Here is a 27,446-nt window from a genome sequence, read left to right as displayed (position 1 = left end):
ACAGATGCAACTTCGTAAGCAATGGTGCAGTGACCTTCCGTCTGCTCCAGAGCCCCATGCGCAGTAGGGTTTGCTGAACTGTTGTTTTAGACACCTAATACCACAGGTGCCCATTCACTGAGGAAACGTCTTTGCACCTGTTTTGGGCATGCCCCTTTGCATAGAGCCTGTTGGATCTAACAGCTCCCTTGCATTTCAGTCTGCCTCTCATCTCCCTGCATTTGCTGTCTAAAAGATAAACTTTGATGCCCATAGCAACCTATCACAGCACATCTTATCAAACAAACACAGCACAGCTTTTATTTTACTACAGTATACATTTTACAATTCTGTAGATCTATGTTTACCAACCTGTGGTTCTCCAGCTGTTGTAGAACTACAGCTCTCATCATACCCAGCTGCAGATCCACCGTTTCTTGGGCTCCTCTTCTGTCATCCACAATAAACACAATGATTCTCAGACTACCTGATGCATGCTGTCCACTTGGTAGTCCAAGAGACTACCTGCTTGGCCAGCCCTGCTCTTGGATTGGCCAGAACTGCTTATGTGAGCAGAGCTGGCCAATCCAAGAGCGACACATAGTTTTTTTCGGACTACCAGATACACGGCATGCATTAGGCCATACAGATATCTTGCGTGTGCAGTACCCCAGAGCAGGGGGTGCTTCCAAGTTGTTTGCTGTCAAATGCCTGTCATGTTATTTAATGCCATTTTCTGCTCTATGTACCAATCATGGTTATGGATGGAAGCAACAGAGTTAATCAGCTCTGGTACTGCCCCTAAAGGAAGCTCAGGTGTGGATCCTGAGTCTGCCCCCAGCTGAGTCTAGAAAGTTTCAGCAAGTAGAGGAACAGTGAGGAAGTAGCTCTATGTAATCCATTCTTCACAAGACTGGACTAAAGCTACAGAGACTCACCGATCTCTGGATGATCTACAGAAAGGAAGAAGGTTTAGAAATCTGCATGGCTGAGCATTGTTGTCAGCAAGGTATTCTGCTACCTAAGCTATTTAGACTTTACTGCAGCGAGGGGAATACTGTTAAGGCACTCTTCACATTTGGACATGACTTAGCAAGTCATATATTAAAACCTTTATGCCTCAGTTGCAATTAAAAGGCACAAATACAAAACTGAGATTGCCAGCCATAGATTCTGCAGGATGAAACTTGAGAAAGATAGAGAGGAAAAAGTACAATAATTTCCATCCTTGCTTAAATCCATACAAAAAGATCTGGGGAGATTTGCATTCTACATTGTGGGAAGTGTGTTTTTGTCTCATTGGATGTACTACAACTTATATTTTGCACTAAAGTAAAGAGAGACATTTATTCTGTTAAATCTGGCCTGGTTACAGACTCCTACACCATTGCACACTACGCGCCTGTCTTTAGCCCATACAAACACTCAATATCACAGGCACCCAACTACCATCAGGCAAGAACCCCAACATCAGGGCGTACTCATAGGGAAGAAAAGGTGCATTCTCCTTTCACTGCACATCCTTAGGGAGCAATGGTGTGAAGGAAGCCACTGTGATTGACTGTTACAACCAGAGCCACTACCACTCCCATCCTCCACTCCACCTCCTCCCGGGCCACTGCAGATGGCAGAATTGAAGCCAGGAAATTGGTGGATCTACAGCTGAGAAGATGAAAAGGAGTGCACTAGCTAGGCATTCTGTTCATTTTTTGTTCAACTGGAGGATTGCTTTAAAGGATGGGACGCCTGATGCAACCAAGACTCTGAACTAGACATTACAACGTGCAAAACTTACAATGGTTATCAACACCATCTTTGATGGCTGGTTTTAAGGGAACACTATCTTATGTATTGTACAGCTGCATGCAATTTATTGTCATCTGTATGTACCCTTGTTGCCTATAGGGAGGCTGACTACAATGTTCCTCAGAAGGATTTTGAACATCATTCCTGCCCCCTATCATCATTGTTTTTTCCATCATGTCTAGTTCTGAGGAGGTCCTGAAACATTTATATACACCAATGAATATTAGTATATCATATATGCCTCCCATGTGTCTCCCAATGGCATGAACAAGGATCAGACATATTGGATTTCTTTGTCTTGCCAGGAGATAAGCCAGTGTCAGAAGTGTCAAGTAGTGGATTATTTCCCTCAAGGTGAGCATCCATCTTTATGAGAATGTATGGGTAAATAGCTGTCAGCCAAAAACCGATATAAGTAATTTCTATAAAAAAATGTTTTTTACATCATTTTTCTGATACATTTCAGCTTTATCCCCTGCACAGACATAGATTTAAAAGCTAACATTAATGACTACCAGCATCTTCTGCCTCTAGAGCTTCAACATAGAATGCAGTGGTCCCTCTAGTGGTGCTGCAGGTAGTCAGAATATTGTCTTTAAATCTTTATAGCAACTGATTAAAATAGTGCCCACAGGATTGCAGAGTAACAGTTGATAAGGTTAAAGAAAAAAGACACAGGTCCACGCCAGTTGCCCTGTATTAGTGGAAAGAATTTCTTCCCAATTCCAAATACGATTGTCTAAATAAACCCCTTGTCCATACATCTAGTACCCATGACTTGTGACACTATTACCTTCAAGAAAGGCATCCAGGCCCCTCTTGAACTTGAACAATGAATCAACCATCACAACCTCCTCATGGTGAACCCTTTTTTCCCTCTAGATTTAGAAGATGCCCTCTTGTCATTGTTATCGGGCTAGGTACAGAAAAGATCTCTGGACTGTCCACTCATATTTTTGTGCATTGTAATTATATCTTGCCTAAGCTGTCTTTTTTCCAAACTGAATAACCCCAAGTTTCATAACCTGTTTTGGTACTGTATTTTATCTATTCCCTTAAAGGGGTTGTCTCACTTCAGTAAGTGGCATTTATAATGTAGAGAAAGTTACTACAAGCCACTTGCTAATGTATTGTTATTGTCCATATTGCTTCCTTTGCTGGCTGGATTCATTTTTCCATCACATTGTACACTGCTTGTTTCCATGGTTACAGACCACCCTGCAATCCATCAATGGTGGTCGTGCTTGCACAATATAGGAAAAAAACACTAGCCTAAATGCGCTCCCATGGTCCCGGCAAACAGAGAGGCTGACTATTTTTCCTATAGTGTGCAGGAACGACCACCACTGATGGATTGCAGGGTGGTCTGTAACCATGGAAACAAGCAGTGTATAACGTGATGGAAAAATGAATCCAGCCAGCAAAGGAAGCAACATGGACAATAACAATACATTAGTAAGTGCCTTGTATTAACTTCCTCTACATGATAAATGCCACTTGCTGAAGTAAGAGAATCCCTATAACAAACCCCCACAAGATCTGGACCCGTGGTGCTGCTGAATAGGGGACCAGGTAAGTATGGTCCAGGGTGTGTGTTTGGGTTGTTAAGTCTTGGATAACCCCTTTAATTGTTCTGGCTGCCCTCCTCTGCACTCACACTAGTTCAGCTATATCATTCTTATACCCAGGTAGTTGTAATTGTACACAGAATTCCATGTGTGGTCTGAATAGTGATTTGAATAGAGGCAAAACCATGTTCTTGTCATGAGCATCTAATGCTTCATTTAATGTTTCCCTTATTTGCCTTGGCAGCAGATGCCTGATACTAGTTGCTGTCCACCAATATCCCCAAGTCTTTTTCACTGGCAGTTTTAGCCAGTGTTTTACTGTTTTATACACAATTGTACACTTTGTTACCGTGGCCCAAGTGCATGACCTTACATTTCTCCGCCCAAGCCTCCATCCCAGATCTCTCTGTGTTGATTACTTTGCAGAGCTTAGTATCATCTGCAAGTATTGAAAGTCTTCTGCAACAAAGAGGGCCCACTACTGACCCCCGTGGCACCCCACTGGTGACTGACCCAATCTAAGGCAGTTGTTAAAGGGTCACTTAGTTTTCATAAAACTTTTGAAATGTTGTAAATATATATCAAAAGTTTTGATAGGTGGGGGTTTGGGTGCTGAGAGCCCCACCAATCGCTAGAACTGGGAGAGAGACGCGCTCACATATCCCACTCTCTCCTTGCTACAGTGAAACCGGCCCATCAACTTTCCATTGAGTCTTTTTCACTTCCTCTCCTGCAGCAAGGAGAGAGAGCGCGATATGTGGGCACTTCTCCCTCCTCGTTCTAGCGATCGGCACGGGTCTTAGTACTCAGACCTCCACTAATCAAAACTTTTGCTATGTCTCTATGACATAATCAAAAGTTCTACAATACCTCAGTGACCCTTTAACCTAAGTACAGCTACATTATTCCCCCTAGTCCAGCATTCTCATTAAACACATACACAGATTGCTCTGCTTCCTGTGATGTGCCGTTCTCACCCTGAAACAGTCTCGTCTCTGCCAATAAGCTTACAGGGAGGAGGGCTGGGCGACACTTGCACTTGCTGGGAGGGCCGCGCAATGGTAGGTGAGAATTGTAGTAAGAAGCAATGGAAAGTGATGCGCCAGAACATGGGAATAGACTTGGGAGATTTGGGGGAGTGGCAGTGACGTAGTGGAATGTAAAGTATCTGGCGGGCATTGTGGGTGGGTTTTTTAGCGGGGAGACCCTGTTTAGAAATTGAACTGATGATCGGAAAACCACCTTAAAGGGAATCTGTCACCAGTGACCTCCCTATCCAACTGTTTGCATGGACACATAGCTGTGGTTCACCGGATGAAACAGCTGTTCTTCTTTTGGGGATCTGAGGCCCTGCTCTTAAAGGGGTTGTCCCACAAAAAACATTCTATCGTTTTCAAACCAGCACCTGGGTCTGAATACTTTTGTAATTGCATGTAGTTAAAATGTAACATAGCCACTGAGTTATTCAATAAAATGTATCTGTATAGCACCACCTGCTGTTTGTTTCTTTTCCTATTTCTTTGTCCTGCTCACTGAGAAGGCCGCACATGCTCAGTTTCATCCTTCTACTACCTCCTTAGTTGTGATAGGCAGAGCTGAGACACGCCCCCTTTTCTGTAGCAGAAACGACACGCCCCCTGAGCTGTCAGATTGATATAACTCTAGTAGAGCAATGAATGTGGAGATCTCTGGATCCATGTGAGGTGCAGGGCTGGTTCTAGCTTTGTTAGAGATTGTCATGTACTATATGATGTCTGATTTTGATTTTTTACATTAGTTATGGGATAACCCCTTTAATATGCAATAAGGAAGTCACCATTGCCCTCATAGAATCCAAGCTCCACCCCTTTCTGGGGCTAGCCCCTCCCTTGCCGCTTTCATTGACAGGACCAGACAATGGCAAGAAAGGAGCCGGACACTGAAAGGAGCAGGCTTGGCTCCAATGAGAGCAATGGTGACGCTCTCGTTGCACTGAATGCCTAATTAGCATATCACCAAAAAGTATCGTAACTCAGAACGAAGCCACAGTCATTGTCAGGTGAACTACAGCTATGTATCTATACAAATACTGCAGTTGAATAGGGAGGGGGTCACTGGTGATAGACTCCCTTTAAGATTAAAAAGCATTTTTCTTAATTTATTTGTGGTTTATTTGTCTCTTTAGAATTTTTGTAGATTTTTAAAATCTATGGAGGTAAATTTATCTTTTTTAGGCATTTTGGCATTAAAAAGTTGCACCATTGAGACTACATTTAGTTGCATCTGGTGTTTTTACACCACCCTCACCAGTCTCTTCCAAAGGAGGGCGGTATGTGGGCAGAGCCGTAGGCCCCCGACACATTTATCATCATTTACACCAGAAACTGAAGAAAATGATGACTGAAATCTACGCTAATTATGAGCTAGAGCGGATTTCCGTCTGGCACACGGACTCCTGTAGGAGACATTAAATTTATGACTTGCAACTAAGGCTTGCACCTCGTCATAAATTGTCTCCTCCGGAGGCGCAGGGCCTACAGGCGAAGCACATGACAGTCTTGATAAATCAGGGTCTATGCCTATGTAGAGGATTAGGACATCTGTATCAGGAAAAACAGTGCTATAAAGAATTTAGCTTAAAATTTTGGATTTAAAACACATGATTATAAAATGCAGAGATTTACAGAAAAGCATTAGCAGAATAATTCATTCAATCACTCAGCGATAAATGAATAATTAAGGTCATCACAGATATGGATTGCTTGTATTTCACGATCTCAGCCACTCTTAAAATCCAGGATACACATACTGGAGCCTGATAACTGGCCCTGCTGTAATTCCTGCAAGAAAAGTCAAAGCGCTGCCAAGTCTTGGCACAATAATACTTTTATTACATAATTAGAGAGCAATTGGAAGTAGGAGGATTCATTAGTCAAGGTTTCACATGTCCTTGCAGGCTTTTAATACTGTAACCATTGTTTGATTACATGTGTAGTAAATGATCTAAATAAGAATAAACCCTATTTAAAGGGTTTGTCCCACAAAAAATATTTTCAAACCAGCACCTGGATCTGAATACTTTTGTAATTGCATAAACGCTCAAGCTCAGTTCTATCCTTCAACTGCCTCCTGAGTTGTGATAGGGACAGAGCTGCAGCAGAAAGGACACGCCCCGGAGCTGCCAGACTGATATAAATCTAGCAGAGAGATTGAAGCAATGAATGTGGAGATCTCTGGATCCATGTGGTTCCAGTTTTGTTAGAAAGGTATTGTCATGTATTATATAGCTGTGTTCAAAATAATAGCAGTGTGTTTAAAAAGTGAATAAAGCTCAAAATCCTTCTAATAGCTTTAATTTCCATACACACAAATGCATTGGGAACACTACACATTCTAGTACAAATCAAAACATGAAGAAAAATATATCAAATTTGTGTTGTTCCTCTAAAGAAATTTAAGAAAAGTGAATATTAGACTGTTCAAAAAAATAGCAGTGTTTGTATTCTTCTTTACAAACTCAAACAATCACTATATAAACTGAAAAATGTTTAAATATTTTGCTTTCCTTTGAATCACTGAACTAATATTTAGTTGTATAACCACTGTTTCTGAGAACTGCTGTACATCTGTGTTGCATGGAGTCAACCAACTTCTGGCCCCTGTGAACAGGTATTCCAGCCCAGGATGATTGGACTACATTCCACAGTTCTTCTCTATTTCTCGGTTTTGCCTCAGAAACTGCATTTTTTTATGTCACCCCACAAGTTTTCTATTGGATTAAGATCCGGGGATTGGGCTGACCACTCCATAACGTCAATCTTGTTGGTCTGGAACCAGGATGTTGCACGTTTACTGGTGTGTTTGGGGTCGTTGTCTTGTTGGAACACCCATTTAAAGGGCATTTCCTCTTCAGCATAAGGCAGCATGACCTCTTCAAGTATTCTGATGTATTCAAACTGATCCATGATCCCTGGTATTCGATAAATAGGCCCAACACCATAGCATGAGAAACATCCCCATATCATGATGCTTGCGCCACCATGCTTCACTGTCTTCACAGTGTACTGAGGCTTGAATTCAGTGTTTGGGGGTCACCTGACAAACTGTCTCCGGCCACTAGACCCAAAAAGAACAACCTTACTTTCATCAGTCCACAAAATGTCTCTTTAGGCCAGTCAATGTGCTCTTTGGCATATTGTAACCTCTTCAGCACATGTCTTTTTTTCAACAGTGGGACTTTGCGGGGGCTTCTTGCAGATAGTTTGGCCTCTTCTAGTTGTAACAGTACTTTAGACCTTCTTTGATCTTCCTGGAGCTGATTGTTGGCTGAGTCTTTGCCATTTTGGCTATTCTTCTATCCATTTGAATGGTAGTTTTTTGCTTTCTTCCACATCTTTCAGGTTTTTAAAGCATTTGCAATCATTTTAGCTGAGCAGCCTGTTATTTTCTGCACTTCTTTATATGCTTTCCCCTCTCCAATCAGCTTTTTAATCAAGGTACGCTGTTCTTCTGAACAATGTCTGGAACGACCCATTTTCCTCAGAATTTCAGAGAGAAATGCTCTGTAACCAGCATGTACAACATTTGCTGCCTTCCTTCCTTAAATAAGTGCAATAATTGCCACCTGTTTTTCAAAGAATGAATGACCTCATTCATTGAACTCCACACTGCTATTATTTTGAATATGCCCCTTTCAATTAGTGATTCAATTACACAGAATCAGCAGGATGCATGGCATGACTGTTGGGTCTGATGGGTTTCTATTACTCTACTACACTTGCTAGTAAAATATTTGTCATGTAGAAATATCATTTCTACCAACAACAGTCCACTAAAACTCTACACAGCCCCCTCCCCCGCCTCTCTTGTCTAATTGGCAGCCCCTGATATTTCAGAGCTGAGTGAAGATGCAGGGAAAACCAATCGCACCAAAATGGAGCTGTCCATTAGGGTAAACTATAGGTGGCAATACGCAACAGTTTTTGGCAAAATACTTCTTTGTCTTAGGCAGCAGCTTATTTCTCTTGAAGGCAAAAGATAGTGCATGTTGAAATTAAGCAAGCCCAATCTTTTTTTCACAGACACCCACTGAACCATTATTGTATTTAAAAAAAATACACATCAAATGGTTGGACAGTCCCACCGAAATTGGCAGGTTTGGCCAAGCTTAGTCTAATGTGTACATGGGTGTTTGCAAAGGTGTGGTTACATTGTTAACCCAGGTTTGTGGCATTAAAGGGAATCTGTCACCCTGATTTTGGACTATCTCCAGTAATACATGAGTACTGCTGCAGATACGGAGTCCAGATCCCTATTTCCTACTGACCCCCATTCCCCAGATGTCAGCACTCACAGCTACGTTGAAATCCATTGTCAGCACTGCTGCGTATGCGCAAGCAGTGCAGACTGTGTAAGGGGGGTCAGTAGGAGGACAATAAAAATAGCGATTTGGAGTCTTCATCTGAAGTACTATGCATCTATTACTGTAGATAATAGTCCAAAATCAGGTGACAGATTCCCTTTAACCTTCCCCTTGCCTTCCAGTACGGGTCTTTACAATAACCTCTTTACTGCCTAAGACCACCAGAGATACTGGAATTAAACCCTTAGTGTCCTACGCCACCAGGTATACTGACATTAACCACTTTAGTTCCCTAGACCACCAGAGATACTACCATTAACCCATTCATTGTCCAAGACCACCAAGAATACTGGAATTACCCTCCTAATTGTCCTAAAACGCTAGGTATACTGATATTAATCCCTTCACAGTCCTGGATTACAAGTTTTACTGATATTAAAGGGACTCTTTGAGCACCAAACCCACTTTTAAACTGTGTACAATGCCTAGTAGGTGGCCTGCCTATATTATAGCTATACCTCTAGCTACTAGAACCCATTCTGCAATCTTAAGAAAACTGTTTTTTTTAATCCATATGGAAATTAGCTCTCAAGTGGCAGGCGCAATGATGTGGAGGAAGACTGGCCCTGTCAATCAAGCAAGAGAAGGTGGCACCTGCGGGAAGGTACCAAAGCTATGGTTCTGATGAGCCAACTTTGTTATGTCATAATATATTTTATGCAACATCCCCCCCAAACACATGAGAAAATTCTGCGTCCATACATGAATGTATATGGTCACCTTTAGTAGCAGCATCTGATGTCAAGAAGTAGCTGCAAAAGCAAACAAGAATTTATATTGTCTAAAAAAAGAATAAAAAAATTGAGATTCAAATATATTTAAAATATAAAAAACTCTTGTTGCCTTGATTCATTCTCGTCTTGACTACTGCAACTCATTACTAATCGGTCTCACTCTCACTAAACTCTCCCCCCTTCAGTCTGTCCTAAATGCTGCAGCCAGGCTCATCTATCCATCCAACCGCTACACTGAGGCCACTAGTCTGTGCCAGTCACTTCACCGGTTGCCCATCCAGTGACCTAAGACTAAAATCCACCATTATTCGTACCTCTCACTTCCATTTTCAAGACTTTTCTCAAGCTGCGCCTACTCTCTGGAATGCTTTGCCCCGGAATATCAGGTCAATTCCCAACTTCCCTACCTTCAAACGTGCCTTAAAAACACAATCGGCCTACACTTCTGCTTTCAATACAATAACGGCTTGACGACTACAGATCACAATCAATTACCTCAAATGTGTATTATTAGATTGCCCCTCTACTAATCTCTCGAATATACAGGTGAAACTCGAAAAATTAAAATATCGTGCAAAAGTCCATTTATTTCAGTAATGCAAATTAAAAGGAATTGCATTAATGCAGCTTAAAATTAGAATTTTGTGAAAGGTTCAATATTCTAGGCTCAAAGTGTCACACTCTAGTCAGCTAATTAATCCATACCCCCTGAGCAAAGGGTACCTGAGATTGTGACTTTGGGGTTTCATAAGCTGTAAGCCATAATCATCCAAATTATAACAAATAAAGGCTTGAAATATCTCGCTTTGCATGTAATGAGTCTAACTCATATGTTAGTTTCACCTTTCAATTTGCATTACTGAAATAAATGAACTTTGCACCATATTCTAATTTTTTGAGTTTCACCTGTAAGGTTGGTGTTTGGGTTTCACACTAAAAGAATAGGACTAGATAGGATTAAAAGGCAAGTGACTTGATTAATAAATGGTGTTTTTTTAATATATATTTAAATCCATGCAAGGTCAATACACATAACTTTGTTTTATGTTCCTTTGGATCAAACAGTGAGGCCTGAGAATGGTTACATTTGATGGGGGGGAGGTGCTTGATCGCACATTGGTTGTACAGCCGTCACTACTGAAGAGTGGTGTGATGTGCCCCATATTTATGACGGACCGTTTTTACTGTTCGCCTGCAACATTTATGACAGATGTGAAAAGACGCATCAAACTTATAACGGTTGCACCATATATATTGTCATACCTCCCACTTATGGTTCATTATGTGAAAGATCCATTTTTCCTGCATATCCATACACTTCAATGTTTTTTTTTTTACCATAGCGCACAAATTATCTGAATATAGAAATTTCTAAAAACCCAAATTGCATCAGATAATGAAATATTATACAAGGAATTAAACACGTTCTGGAGCAATATTGTAGATGTATTAATGCAAATCTATACATCAGACCAAAGAGGGACATTTGTAGAGCAAAGAGGGGCAGAGGGACTTGGGTGAAAGATAAGAAATGTCCCTCCAAAAGAGGGACACTTGGGGGGTCTGTATATTGTTAACTTACACAGTCGTTTTGTACAAAATACTGGTGAACATGTATGAAAGCCACGTGATGGTGCAAGTGTGTAGGATGCCTTGAGTTGCACCAAATTCACTGTATTATGGGCTGTGCACCAGTTTGTTTGATACGTGTGGCACAATTTCCACAGCTCAAAGTTTTTTCCTTTATGAAATGTTCATTTATTAAAAATTTGATTCTGAAAGAGTCATGTTTTTACTTAGTTCCTCTGAGCCAGCCTGCCTTCAGCTGAAGGTCCGCATTGAACGGTATCAAGTCCGGGGCATCCTCCAAGTCTCCCCCTGCACTTTGATTGAGGTATGTATCCACTGGACTCTGGGGTCGAGTGGAGGGTGGACCATAGGCGCAAAACGCAACCAGAGTTTGTTTCAAACCAATAGTTTTTTTTTATTTTTGTTATCGTGACCACTCTTCCTGTATTTGGAGGCTTGTTCTGAACCTACTCACCCTATGAGCGCCTTTTTCCTCCTTTGGCCACTTTTTTCCTGCACTTTGATTGACAGGGCCAGACAGTGAAAACATGATTACACCTCTCAATCAAATTACAGAGGGTGCAGCAGTTGCAGAGAGAGCAGAGCCTCTAGGTGTAACGGTTACACCCCCATTGCTCCTAGAGGCTCATTAGCATATATAAAACGTCATTATTCTCAGTAATGCGGGCACATATGAACATGGGACCAACACAGATGCCATCAGCTGCCCAGTGCACATGTAACAGGTCAGCCAGTGTCCTAGGTACAGAACTGCTGACAGATGCCCTTTAACTCTTTCTAGGATATGATAAAACACCAATTTGATTTATTGTGCTGTTCACCCTGTGGCATCAATAACATGTTACCTATATTTCCCAGGTCAGTATGATTATGCTGATACCAATTTTATTTAATTTTTTATATTTGCCTGCTTTTGAACAATAAAAACAATTTTTTTTGTTGTGTTGCGTCCCATATTCTTGGAGCCACAACTAACTTTTCAACAAATTTTTCCATTATTCACCCCGTGGGATAAACAGTGCGTTAGTTTTATAGTACAGGGTGCCACGGACATATAAATACCAAATATGTATGTTTTTACTTTTTGACTTTTAGATGGGAATATGGCAATCTTTTGCAAATTAAAATGTATTTAATTTTTTTTTACTCAGTTTGAGACTTGAACATGCGATCTTTGAATCGCTGATATGATAGACTGCAATGCTTCTGACAGCCAATAGGCTTTGAGTCTGGCAGGATCTAATAGGTGTACAAACTGATCAGGCGCCCAGTTGCCACAATGACTCATCAGCACCCCACGACTAATTTATGTGAGGTTAATGGGGGTATCCAACTGTGACAGACCCCTTCAATTCTGTGATAGCTACTGACCATGGTACTTAACGGGTTGAAGTTATCTTGTCAGATGTATGTAATGGCTGACGTCCACTGCTGATGGCACCAGCTCATTTCCTTAGCCAACGGCATCACAGTGCCCAACATATATGAGAGGTGGCACAACCTACCCACCATGCCATTAATGTGCGGCACAGTGAGTGAAGGCAAAACATTTGTGTCCAGCAAGACCAATAGTCATAAGGTTCGCCTGTATAATTGATCGTGAATCCTTGAACTTGATTTTATTTTTTTCCCCAGGTCCAGAGACAGACCAATATTTTACATGTGGTTCAACCAGTTTGACAAGGATTGGGAGGAGAACACTCAGTAACACAGATAGCATTGCTATGAATGCAGTTAACCTCTTACTGACTTTACAAGGTACATAGATAACATTTTTCGTGTATGCCCTGCCCTATGAGACATGCACTGTGATAAGGAATCTTTCTCTCTGGTCCCAAAAGCAGCGCTAGATAACACAGGGCCCAGAATGGCTTTAAATGAACTGGTTCGGTGAGATTTCTCCGGTGATTGATGCTGAGGAAAATAAATATAGAATGCCACCAGACCAGACGGTGAGTGAGTGCCTAACTGAAGAATGTGACATACGTCACCTCCTCTGTATTGCAATATCATATCAAGAATCCAAGTGTATTTTATGGGAATATTTTACAAGTGATAAGTAAAAAATAAAGATGATCAGGAAGACATTTGCCCATTGTTGGACCTCCATAATGAATGTCCTATATGTCCAATACCGTGCCACCATATTTAGTGCTCTGACCAGAGACTGCTCCAACCACTCGCATACCCAGAGCTCCAGTACGATTCTGGCCTTGTCATCTATTTCCCAACAAGAAATCAGTAGTCCAGCCAAACAGTGCCCCTTTAAGGCGGGTAACCTTCATTCTCCCTTATAGTCTTCATGTTTTTGCCTCCGTTAATATGTCCTACACTGTTGCCCATGTGTTACTGCCTTGTGTAGTTATAGATAGTGGGCTGCTATGCGTACTGGTGGCTCCAGCCCCTTCCTGGCTGCATGCTTGTAGAAGGAGGAGTTTGGTGTCAAACCACGGTGGCTCAGTGGTTAGCACTGGTGCCTTGCAGCGCTGGGGTCCTAGGACAACGTCTGACTGGAGTTTGTATGTTCTGCGTGGGTTTCCTCCAGGAACTTAGATTGTGAGCCCCATTGGGGACAGCCTGATGCAAATGTCTATAAGGCGCTGTGGAATATAGTAGCGCTATATAAGTGCATAAACTAAATTAATAAGATAAACCAGACCCATGTAGGCAGGGGTGGACTGGGAACCCCCTACAATATTGTAGGTGGGTCCAAATTGACAGAAAGTGGGGGCAAACAGGTACGGATATAGCAGGGTTAACCCACAAGCTCTTAACTCAAATTTCTTAACTCCTTGCATTAACTTGAAACAAAAGCCATTGAAAAGCAATTGGAGGTGTTCGCTTAACGCATTTAGTTCAGATAACCCGTCTCATAAAGCATGTGTGTTAACTCTACTACATCTAGATGGGGCCTATACAAGTTGGCAGGGTCAGTTATATTATAGGTAGGGTGGCTACATGCTTCACCCCCAAGCCGAATATTCTACACCAGGCCCCCAAAAACCAATGATGGAACTGCTTTTTTTTTTTACACCCCCTTAAAAAAAAAAAAAAAAAAAAAACAACTACTAAAATGTATTCAATTATATGCATCCCAAAATACTACCAAAAAAACCTGCAAGCTGCATTGGTGGAAAAATAAATACGTTTATGGCTCTGAATTGAAATGACTTGTTTCCCCATAAATAGATTTTTTATTATGCAAGAGTATTGAAATGTAAAAAAACCTGTATGAACTGACCTGTGGCATCATTGAAAAAACAATCTTTTGCACCCCCCCCCACCCCGGGAAAAGTAGTTAAAGCTAATCGATCAGGTATATGTAACTTAAAATAGTACCCATAGAAATTATTACTCATTTTACAAAAAATAAGCCCTCGCATAGCTATTAACAGAAAAATTAAAAAAAAGTTATGGTTCTTGAAATTTGACAATGAAAACACAAAAAAGTTACTTGGTCTTCAACATCCAAAGCATGTGTGGTATTAAGGGGTTAAATACAAAACTAGGCCAACATCTTTACAGGGATAATAAATTGATCTCCAATAAGCTCCCCCTAGTGGTAGCTAAAGGCGGCAACGTTTGGGCAGTCTCAGAAAAATAGACCTCTGAACACTATAAAGATAAGATGTACAGATGAAGAAGCCGATTTTGATCTGCTTCACCTGTACTTGCAAAGAAACCGCGGCAATTCAGTAAGCTGGTGCGATTCGGACGCACATCCAGACTACTGCCTACAGTTAGTCACAGAATTACAGGTACTCTAGTGAATACCCAATAATCTGCATTTGCTGGGGGGTTAATGGGGGGGCATAAAAAAAAATCCTGCACACTCACTTTATGCCAGGGTAAAAAAAAAAAGAATGGTTATGACAAACTTTTTGTTGACCGTTTCCCACGACAACTAACTCAGGATCTATGCAGGTTAAGTAATGCAATGTATTAAACACATTGCTTAACAGCTTAGGTAGAATGTCTATGAAAGTGCACAATGCTTCAATCAGGTTACCTCCACAACCTTATACGCCTTATTTGCTGAATACATTAACAAATATAGTGCTAGAAAGTAAAAGTTATTTACAAAAACAATAGGGGTGTCTAATCTCTAAATGGCTAAAAGTATATGAACATTGCTCCTGATTATTGGGTCCAGGGGTTTCAGTCACACATACTGCAGATAGCTGCCTAAAATCAAGCACACCGCCACGTACATTGTAGTTGTATGGTTCTGACGGAGCTCAGTTCCTTTAAACATGGCGCTGACATAGGGTGCCACACATCAGTCTGTGACATTTCTGATCTGCTGTGGTCAGCTACAAGTGCTGTTATTGTGAAGTGGAAGCGTCTAATGTCTGCAATAGCATTTATTAGGGATGAGCGAATTTCAGATTTTGAAATTAGAGTTCGGGTTGTGTTGTGGTATAATGTAAATTGCGTTATGGATTCCGTTACCACGTACCATAACGCAATTCCATGATGGAATGCCTTTAGAGGCATTCCGTCATAATAGAAGTCTATGGGCTGCATAACGGATCCATCCGGTTTACGTTATGCAAGAGAGGACTCCCCTGCATAACGGAAACTGGACAAATCCATTATGCAGCCCATAGACTTCCATTATGACTGAATGAAAACCGGAATGCCTCTAAAGACATTCCATTATGGAATTGAGTTATGGTCCGTGGTAACGGAATCCATAACGCTATTCAGATTATACCACAACCTGAACTTCAAAATATGAAATTCGCTCATCCCTAGCATCTATGTTTGTGAATCGTCAATGATGGTCACCAGCAATTATTGGCTGCAGCAGCATATGTGACACCCGAGTTATGGCAGTGGACCGAAGGATCAGGAAAGGAACGTAGAGACTAGTATGCTTCTCTCCGCAGGTCCGGCGAGGTGGGAAGGAGGCCACCCCTTTAACGGCCAGTTATGTAGAAACCCCAGGACTAGTTGCTGCTGCTGGAAGTCATATCATTACATAAATAAAAACAGGTCTTATGAAAAGGTGATTGATAATCCAAATAAATCCATCTTAGCACCTCCACCCTTATTTTGTTAAGGAGATGTACACACTATTAATGAATGAACCACAGTAAAGGTATTGCGAGAACAGAAACCAGGTTCACCTGAGTCATCTGATGACCAATACATTTGACATCATTAATAGTAGCCTGCAATTATGATCATCCGTTTGACAAGAAACATAATATGATGACTTCTAGAGATGAGCGAATTTTCATGTTATGAAATTCGTTCACGCTTCGTTTGGTGGTAAAAGCAGAATTGCGTTATGAATTCTATGAAGGAATGCCTTTAGAGGCATTCAGTTATTCATTCCGTCATAATAGAAGTCTATGGGCTGCAAAACGGATCCGTCCCGTTTCCGTTATGCCGGGGAGTCCTCCCCTGCATAACGGAAACAGTACGGATCTGTTTTGCAGCCCATAGACTTCTATTATGACGGAATGAATAACTGAATGCCTCTAAAGGCATTCCTTCATAGAATTCATAACGCAATTCTGCTTTTACCACCAAATTTCAAAAAATGAAATTCGCTCATCTCTAATGACTTCCCTTGTATAGATAATTATTATAATACTGCCCCACATACAAAACTATAACTGCTAAAATACTACCCCGTGTACAAGAATGTAGTTACTACAATACTACCCCTGTGTAGAAGAATGTAGCTACTAAAATACTACCCCGTGTACAAGAATGTAGCTACTAAAATACTACCCCTGTGTACAAGAATGTAGCTACTAAAATACTACCCCTGTGTACAAGAATGTAGCTACTAAAATACTACCCCTGTGTACAAGAATAAAAGGTACTAAAATACTACCCCGTGTACAAGAATGTAGCTACTACGATACTACCGTGTACAAGAAAATAACTGCTATAGTGCAGCCTTTGTGTACAAGAATATAACTACTAAAATACTTCACCCTTTCAGAACCCAGTGATGTTTTGGGTTACATTTTTTCTTGTCTGGAGCACTGTATCAGCTCAGGCTATGTAGTCTGTTCAGACCCTGCCACCTGTGCATTTAATCCTGACCCAGGTGTCAAGGATTGAACAGACTACATGGCCTGCACGGCTACAGCTCTCTGGATCTCTGCATGCCCCCTACTGTAATGGAGACAACTCCAATCCCGGCTTTGTAACTTCTTAGATGCTGCAGTCAATAGTGACTGTGGAATCTAAGCATATAAGTGGCTCCCTGTCACCATTGGTCCCCCACAAACACGATCGGAAGGTGCCGATGTGCTCCATGGATTACTATTCTCACCCACTCTTAAAGGGAGTGCTGCTCTCCAGTGTGCAGTATTGTGTACTGGAGATACATTCAGATCTGTTATAGAGTAGTCACTATGGATGAGCAAATCGACTTCTGATATTTCATCCGAAGTTGATTCGCTCATCCCTAGTAGTCCCCTCTGCTTATGGAGCAGAATGTCTGCTTTTTCCAGTTGCAGCCATTCTGCTGGCTGAGCAGCCTGCCAACAAAAGTCACATCACCCAGCAGGAGCCAGTATATGGGAGTGTACAGCACGGCTTCTCCACTGCTAGGTGTGAAAACCTGGGACCCTGAGGTCCATCTGATGGTTTCAGATCACAGTGGAGCTAGCTACCTTGATGATTTTAGGAATTGTTAGTCTAGGAACCACTTGGCCAGTCCATTGAATGGAGACAGGCTACCATAAACAGTAGCTGATAGCACCTGCAGAACAGTGGTTATGAACGTGTGTTCCCTGAATAACTCCGGTAACACCAGACAATTGCTAAGCGTGCAATTCCATTATGCATTGTTTAAATGCCTCCAGCATGTGTATTTTTGGGCAGTCCTATGAATATCCTCTGCATGCGACTGCCCAAAAATGTGATCACCTCCTGGTGGTTCCACCGAATGGGCAGACACTAACAGTACCATAATATCTGCACACAGAGCTGCGGTACCTGAAAAGAAGCATTCATACTGTCTGCACACGCAGCTGCAGTACCTGAAATGTCATATGTTCAAGTGCTCATGAAAAAAAAAATCGATAATTGTCCTTAAAGTGAAAATAATCCAATAATTTTTTGCCAAAATCACCCAGTCTCAACATCATCCATGTGCCCTTAAGGCCCTAACAGATGCTCATTTGTTGGGTGATTTACATCCTTCATCAGGATGAAAGATGCCCAATTATCGGCAGCACATCCTCCTATGAAATCAGGGATGTGCTGCCAAATCAAAAGAATTGAATGAGGAATGACGGCAGTAGCAATCACTCCCCCCCTATTCACTCTGCATATCAGCCTGTGTAATAAGCTGGTGCAAACGAGTGCCGAAGGATGTGTTGATCATCCATCGGCGCTCGTCCTGCCTGATTAAGAAGACTGTAAGCCACAGCCACTTGTGCAGAGGTAGAACAGTGGGCTCATGTACATTTATGACAAACCTGCTCCTGTTCTGTACAAAACAAAGCTAATAAGCCACGTGCAGGAGTCCTAAGACGCAAGTCATCGGATTACTGTAACCTACCACTAAAATGTTCATCTATGGGGGGGGGGGAATCTGACTTGCTTGTTGCGGTTTTGGAGCTAAAACAACACAATAAAAGACCAAACCAAGACACTTTAATATATATAGTTTTTAATTCATGTGCTTCAGTCCCTTTCAGTGCGACAAGTGCATGCAATGCATTGGGTCAATGTACCGCACACCCGTGTAGAACCAGAGGGATGGCATACTGCAGCTGTATCTGCTGTAACAAATACATTAGATATATTTATATTTCTCTGGGGAAAAAAACAAAAACTCATGCATATTGCACATTTCAACACTATGTATAGAAAATAATCTCCATATATACAAATACAAGTCATTGAGTTGATTTTATTTTTATTTTTGCAGTTTGCCGGTTTTGTTTCGTCATTGAACTGGCATGATGGCACAGTTTCAAACCAGAAGATATATAGAAGCAGTGAACACCTCTGTGGGTCATATACCTTGGCATAGAGAAGGCAGAGTTGGCAGTAATACTCGGGAGGGTTGTGAAAAACAGCAGCGGATGGCAACATGCAGTGTGGCCACTTCCAAGGAACATTTGGTTAACCTGAGCCTCTATGGGGCGATCCACATAGAATACTTCAGCAGATCTAGATTCAGCATGCAGTAAAGCCACATATCACATTCATTACTAGGACTTTACCTGTGGCCTAATTGACCTTAATAGCTTGCATCCATGCCCGCTTAGTTCTTGCTATAATCGCTCTCCTTTCAGATACATTGGCTATATATATATATATATATATATATATATATATATAGATAGAAATGGACAGCACATCCAGTAGAAAAAATATTTCAAAGTTTATTCAGCCACAGTGGCACAAGAGGCTCTTGTGCCACTGTGGCTGAATAAACTTTGAAATATTTTTTCTACTGGATGTGCTGTCCATTTCTATCTATATACCTTGGGTAAGCAGTGACAACCCTGGACATAGCACCCGTTATATATTGTTATGTTTTGGTGCTGCCACATTTTTCTAATATATATATACACACATACATACTTCACGTCGGTATGGTGAAATAAATGTGTCCTTTATTCACCCATGCAACGTTTCAGTCCTCTTACTGGTGTGTGTGAGATATATCTCCCCTACGCACAGGAGAGAGGGGATAACTATTAGATTAGTGGGTGTTCTACCCCTGGTACCCCAAAAATCATGAGAACAGGGGCTCCCTACACCTTAGGACCCACCAAATGAACAGTGGGGCAGGTCAGGCATGCGCACCACCACTCCAGTCATCTCTATAGGAGTTCTTTGCTTTTTCTAGAACTCCCATAGAGATAAATGAAGCTGCGGTGCGCATGCCTGAACTGCCCAGCTGTTCATTTTGGAGGGGGGGGGGTTCTGGTTTTGTGATAAGTGGGAGCCCCAGGTTCTGTGGATACGGGTAACTTCTCACATCCGGAACACCCCCTTTAATGCTAGTCATTTGCCGCTTACTGTTAGTAAAGAGGTGAAAATGGCTCACGACAAGCATGTCATCTACAGACACAACTGAGCGAACCAATCCTAAAAATGATCCAGCACGGTGCCAGCTGGGTAGTCACTTATGGACAATTCTGGACGCAGTGCGTCACTTCAGAGTCTTAAAGAAAAAGAACAGCAGAAAAAAAGGGGTTAACATTTTTTTATACATAGATCACTCCTTGACTCACAAGGTGCCAGCTCGTGCCAATGTCTCACTTTTTAACTTGACATGCATCATAATGTATAGATGGCCATTTATTTCTTCCAGGAGTCGAACACTCTGTGGCCTGCAAACCTTGGCTCTCCAGCGGTGACAAAACTACAACTCCTAGCATGTCCACATAGCCACATCATGGCCCCCTTATTTACATGCATGTTATATCTCCAAAGGGCCTGAGCAACGACAGGACACTTATTTCTGTGGAAGATAACAGAATAAGCGTCTGTTCACAATGGGATGATAGATTCTGTTTAGGCAGGGTTCAGGAAGGATAACATAGATCCTCAACTAATAATGGACTAGTCAGGTTTCGGTCTTTTACCTGGGCAGAATAATGACGCATGCTACGCTAGTCTGACCCCCAGAAAGCAACAGAAACATAAAAAGGGTCACTGCTGGGTAAAAGGTCACAGCCAATCATTTGTGGGAAGGATGGACAGCTGATGGGGTGGCCCATACACCCTCAATTTGCTGCTCTGCCATGTACAACAATGTGCATGGGTTTAAATAAAGCCAAATCACTAAAGCGGTTGTCCCACAAATAATATTCTACAGTTCTCAAACCAGAACCTGGATCTGAATACTTTTATAATTGAATGTAATAAAAAATGTATTATAACTACGGAGTTATTCAATGAAATCTATCTGTATAGCGCCACCTGCTGTTTTCTCTACTTCTAATCTCTGTCCTGCCACTGAGATAGAAGCACATGCTCAGTAGCTCCTTCCTTCAGAGGCAGTAGAAAGGGCACACCGCCTCAAAGTTCACACCCCTAAGGCTACTTTCACACTTGCGACAGAGTGATCCGGCAAAATGTATGCCAACTGATGGCATATGTAAGACTGATCAGGATCCTGATCAGTCTGAAAAATGCCTGATCAGTCTTATAAATGCTTTGAAATGCCAGATCCGTCTTTCCGGTGTCATCCGGAAAAACGGATACGGCATTTATTTTTTTTTTTTCAGTCTGCGCAAATGATGGATCTGACATTCCAGTATTTTGAATGCCGAATCCGGCACCAATACATTCCAATGGAAAAAAAATGCCTGTGTTCAGTTTTTTTGGCCGGAGATAAAACCGTAGCATGCTGCGGTTTTATCTCTGTCCTGATCAGTCAAAAAGACTGAACTTAAGACATCCTGAACAGATTGCTCGCCATTCAGAATGCATTAGGATAAAACTGATCAGTTCTTTTCCGGTATAGAGCCCCTAGGACGGAACTCTATGCCGGAAAAGAAAACCGCTAGTGTGAAAGTAGCTTAAGCTGCCATAAATCTAGCAGAACAATTGGTGCAACGAACGGGGAGATCTCTGGATCCAGGGGAGGTTCAGGGCTGGTTCTAGCTTTGTTAGAAGAGGTTCTCATGTACTAGATTACGTATGATTTTCATGGGATAATAACCCCTTTAATATTAGGAATTGAAAACTTAACATCCTTCTCATATATTTTGCATTTAAATTCAGCAGTTACAAGAACCCTGCTTCCTGTCAGCAAGTGTAACCTCCTTCACATAAACAGCCTGAGGTTTGCTGCAATTGTATGCAGCCTAGGCAATCCTAGCCTGCACCTTGATCCTGATTTGCTACAATGTATCAGTGTTGGTAAAAATGCATGGGTCCAAGCTGTTTAGCTCACAGAGCTTTGGCTACAATGGAACCAGATGCATGCACCAGTCAACTGTGAGTAGTATGTGGGGACAAATATTTGGCGTTCCATTCACTGACAGCAAGCAGAGACCTTGGAAATCAGAAGTGAAGGTAAAGTAAATTAGAAATTGCAGAATGATATGATACAGAATTATGCTTTACCTAAAACCAAAACATACCTGGATGCATGAAATGACATTGCATATGCTGTCCCCAAAAATACAAAAAAAAAAACTTAGCTGGCTACCTGTCATGAGGACACTATGGCTGGGTTCACACGGGCGAGATTTCCGCGCAGGTGCAATGCGTGAGGTGAACGCATTGCACCCACACTGAATCCGGAACAATTCATTTCTATGGGGCTGTGCACAGGAGCGGTGATTTTCACGCATCACTTGTGCGTTGCGTGAAAATCGCAGCAAGCTCTATATTGTGACTTTTTCACGCAACGCAGGCCCCATAGAAGTGAATGGGGCTGCGTGAAAATCGCAAGCATCCGCAAGCAGGATGCGGTGCGATTTTCACGCATGGTTGCTAAGATGAAAGTCTATTCACTGTATTATTTTCCCTTATAACATGGTTATAAGGGAAAATAATAGCATTCTTTAGTACAGAATGCTTAGTAGAAGTTCAATTGAGGGTTAACTCACCTCCTCCAATTGATTGCGTAGCTGTCGATCTCCTGTTCTTTCTTCAGGACCTGTCAAAGGACATATGGTGACATCACTGTGCTCATCACATGATCCATCACCATGGTGATGGATCATGTGATGAGCTCAGTGACATCACCACATGTCTTGACAGGTCCTGAAGAAAGAACAGGAGATCGACAGCTACGCAATCAATTGGAGGAGGTGAGTCAATTTTTATTTTTAAACCCTTAATTGAACTTCTACTAAGCATTCTCTATTAAAGGATGCTATTATTTTCCCTTATAACCATGTTATAAAGGAAAAGGATTACATCTACACAACCTTGAACCCAAACCTGAACTTCAGTGAAGTCCGGGTTCGTGTCTGGTTACCACATTCAGTTTTTTATCAATCGCGTGCAAAACACATTGCACCCACGCGATAAAAACTTAACGGAATCGCAGTCAAAATTGACTGCAAATGCGTACCTACTCGCGCGGGTTTGCCACAATGCACACAGGATGCATCCTGAGCCAAAACGTGACGCCCATGTGAACCCAGCCTATAAGCCAATGGCAGGCCAGTGCCCAAAAAATCAATGTGAACTGGCCCTTTGCCTTCTAAGCAGGTCCATTTCCCAATGTAGTCTAATAAAGAAAACTGCTGGGAAGCTTGGACCCAACGCGTTTATTCAGCGAGCTCCGATAGTGTAGAATGGGTCGCCATAGTGACATGTCTCCTTTCACAAGGGGTGCAGGGTACAGAGGGATGCATAGTGAGTTTTCAGATGTATTGTTCGGTATAAAGTGATATAAAACAGCAACTCCCATAAAACCACAGGATCTGCCCAGCAGACCCAACCTAGATCATGTCAATGTAATACTGAACCTGCTAATAAGGGCTCATGCACACAAACGTAGTTTCTTTCGGTGTCCGTTCATTATTTATTTATTTTCATTCCGCATTATGGACAAGGATAGTACTGTTCTATGAAGGGCCAGCTGTTCAGTTCCGCAAAATACGGAATGCACACAGATGTCATCCCTATTTTTTTGCTGATCCGTTTTTTTGCAGACTGCAAAATACATACAGTCATGTGCATGAGGCCTAACTCAGCGGTGGGGGGTGAGGAAACAGGTCAGGTCACTATGTGCTAAAACACGCTGCTCATCTAAAGAATAGACAAATCTGCTTGTGTTATACAAGAATATCCGCCTATTCCAGGAGGCCATTGATCAGGTAATTGAGATACAGCAAGTGCTGAGAAATCCTGCTCAGGATGCAGGTTGAGCACCTACGATGGATCTTGGGCAAAGCAAGAAATATATAAGCTAGCGGCCAGCTGACAGTGTCCCGCCATTACCCTTCTGTGGGTTATGTTCACCTAAATCCCTACTAATAAAAAGCCGTACACTTAGGGCTGTTTCACACAAGCGAGTCCATTGCGGGATCCTCCGCTCTGGACTTGCAGGAGCGCAGGGCATTATCATGATTTATAATGCTATGTGTCCCTGCATGGCCTTTTTTCCACAGAATCATAGTGACATACAGCTGTCAGTATGAATCTGTAGAAATAAGGTCAAACAGAGGCACAAAGCATTATACATCATGATAATGCCATGCGCTCCTGCAAGTCCAGAGCGGAGGATCAGGCTCACACACGGAGCGCGATTCCCCCAATGGACTCGCTCGTGTGAAACAGCCCTTACTCACTCCTCATAGATACTGACTCACCATGCAAAATGACCCGTGCATTGAAACCTTCATACCGCACCTCTAGCATTCTGCAGATTTAGTCTAATTCTCAGGTGCAGTAGGGCCCCTACGTACTGGTAAAATCACAGTAGGGGTCCGTTTTTTTTAATGCGGTTTTTGAACTTTTTTTTTTTTAAACAATGGGTGTTTACTTCAATACAAAACTGCATTTTCAGTTTAAGGCTTTTGGGGCAGATCTGTGCCAAAAATGTGTGGACATGTATGGAGTATTTTTTTGATGCTTACTGTTAATTTCCAATGGGAGATTTAATGCAGATTCCATCCCAAGATGGGGCGTGCTGCTTCTTTTTTCCATGTGTAAAACAAAGCAAGTGCCACTTTCCATTGAAATGAACGGGAGGCTGTTTCGAGGCATTTTTTTGGGATGATTTTGAGGAGGAAATGCACCAAAAATCAGTGCCCAAAAAGTCTATGTGAACCGGCCCTTAGCCTTCTAAGCAGGTCATGATCTCTGTCTTGGAGTAGTAAAGAGGATCCATCACCTCTCCGGACAAGTCTGGTTCAGTAAATACTTTTTAAAATCCATAATAGGACACATCTGCAGCATGTTTTCTTAGACCTCTGCATTGTACTGCTCCTCTGTTATTTCTCCTGGAAATGTATGCAGAGCTTGTCAACTGGGTGTTACCATTCCTCTTGTCAATGCAGCAATATAAACAGTCACTGGACAGTACTGAATTAAGTAGGGACACAACCTCTTAACATGGACATGGTAACATCCATTTGTGTATTTCCTGGAGGAATAACAGAAGTACAGCCAAATTCTATGAAAAGATGCTCCAGCACTGCTATAACAGGGGAATACAAGTGTTTACTAGAACAGATAAAGCAGTGGAGCGCTTTACATCCTTAGCTGCAGAGCACACACGCATAAAACACTGGAAAGGACTCACATACGGTTTGGAGAACGCAGCATAAACAGTGTAACTAAAGCTCTAAAACGTGTCCTGCATACAAGTACATTCAGGAATACGACGACATGTGCCAGTGTTCACAGTTGTGGGGTGATGCATTACCTAAAGCTTACGACCGCCATTTTTAGATAAAGATGGGGTTACCTAGTGTACGGCTGCAGACCGTGAGGTAACTGTGCATAATAGAACAGGTGGATAGCATCGGATGGCCCTTGGTTATTGCTGAGTGGAGTGATCGCTCATCCTCTATAGACAGGTTAGGATTGCTGGAGTGGATGTAGGAGGGTTTATCACAGTCGTAGTTAGACAGGCAGGGAGGAGGTCCAGTGGTTGCCCCATGGGTTAAACATACGATTGGTTATGACAAAGAATGAAGCCAAGAGAAGAAACTTGTCCGTGGGCATCACCTGATGCCAGTGCCATCACTTGGGGACATGTGGCTATACATACTAATATATATTTATAGATTATACATTTAAAAAAAAAAAAAAAAAAATTAAGAAATTTTAGAAAGTAGGATCTTAGATTTCCTTGATGTTCGCAGACCGGGAAGCAGGCTCTGAATGTCTGGCTCCAGTGTGTGCAGCACAATGTCAAACAAGAGGGTTTTTTCTGTTCCCAGCGCAGCGTTCTCTGCAACCAAATCCAGGAAGACGGCAGTTTTTGCCCAGCAGACTTGTAGGACTGTCTTTGGCCCAGACAGGCTGAAGATTTTGTGTCAGGTCGTGCAGCGTCTGAAGGATGTTACCCTGCGCTTTCACTTGGACAGTTTGCTGATCACTCGTATCAGAGCTGCGTTCTCATCCTTCAGTCTTTGATTGTCCGCCTTCAAATCAGAGAGGACCTTAAAGAAGATTCGGCATAAAGTCAAGACTTTAACGCAGATCCTTTATAGATTTATATACAATATGTATACATGTATATCTCTCTCTATACATATACAGTTGCAAGAAAAAGTATGTGAACCCTTTGGAATGATATGGATTTCTGCACAAATTGGTCATAAAATGTGATCTGATCTTCATCTAAGTCACAACAATAGACAATCACAGTCTGCTTAAACTAATAACACACAAAGAATTAAATGTTACCATGTTTTTATTGAACACACCATGTAAATATTCACAGTGCAGGTGGAAAAAGTATGTGAACCCCTAGACCAGGGATGCTCAACCTGCGGCCCTCCAGCTGTTGTAAAACTACAACTCCCATCATGCTCGGCTGTAGGCTTTCTGGGCATGCTGGGAGTTGTAGTTTTGCAACAGCTGGAGGGCCACAGGTTGAGTATCCCTGCCCTAGACTAATGACATCTCCAAGGGCTAATTGGAGTGAGGTGTCAGCCAACTGGAGTCCAATCAATGAGATGAGATTGGAGGTGTTGGTTACAGCTGCCCTGCCCTATAAAAAAAAAAAATACACACCAGTTCTGGGTTTTCTTTTCACAAGAAGCATTGCATGATGTGAATGATGCCTCGCACAAATGAGCTCTCAGAAGACCTACGATTAAGAATTGTTGACTTACATAAAGCTGGAAAAGGTTATAAAAGTATCTCCAAAAGCCTTGCTGTTCTTCAGTCCATGGTAAGACAAATTGTCTATAAATGGAGAAAGTTCAGCACTGCTGCTACTCTCCCTAGGAGTGGCCGTCCTGTAAAGATGACTGCAAGAGCACAGCGCAGACTGCTCAATGAGGTGAAGAAGAATTCTAGAGTGGCAGCTAAAGACTTACAAAAGTCTCTGGAATATGCTAACATCCCTGTTAGCGAATCTACGATACGTAAAACACTAAACAAGAATGGATTTCATGGGAGGATAACACAGAGGAAGCCACTGCTGTCCAAAAAAACATTGCTGCACATTTACAGTTTGCACAAGAGCACCTGGATGTTCCACAGCAGTACTGGCAAAATATTCTGTGGACAGATGAAACCAAAGTTGAGTTGTTTGGAAGAAACACACAACACTATGTGTGGAGAAAGAGGCACAGCACACCATCAAAACCTCATCCCAACTGTGAAGAATGGTGGTGGGGGCATCATGGTTTGGGGCTGCTTTGCTGCGTCAGGGTCTGGACAGATTGCTATTATCGAAGGAAAAATGAATTCCCAAGTTTATCAAGACATTTTGCAGGAGAACTTAAG

The 27,446-nt window shown here is 42.0% G+C and overlaps 1 protein-coding gene across 5 annotated transcripts in view; it reads right to left on the bottom strand.

The window, feature by feature from the left end:
- Positions 1 to 24,612: 24,612 nt before the first annotated feature.
- PPP1R12C (protein phosphatase 1 regulatory subunit 12C) overlaps positions 24,613 to 27,446 on the bottom strand; it is a 94,880-nt gene continuing 92,046 nt past the window's right edge. For all 5 annotated transcript variants that reach the window (XM_040432532.1, XM_040432518.1, XM_040432547.1 and 2 more), the window contains one exon: positions 24,613 to 26,149. In XM_040432532.1, the coding sequence (XP_040288466.1) occupies positions 26,063 to 26,149 (87 nt within the window). In that variant the 3' untranslated portion in view covers positions 24,613 to 26,062. The remainder of the gene's footprint in view (positions 26,150 to 27,446) is intronic.

This window comes from Bufo bufo, chromosome 1 (assembly GCF_905171765.1).
Source record: "Bufo bufo chromosome 1, aBufBuf1.1, whole genome shotgun sequence".
Taxonomy (NCBI): Eukaryota; Metazoa; Chordata; class Amphibia; order Anura; family Bufonidae; genus Bufo; species Bufo bufo.
Note: the sequence above shows the minus strand (reverse complement) of the source record. Positions and strands in the feature narration are given on the sequence as shown.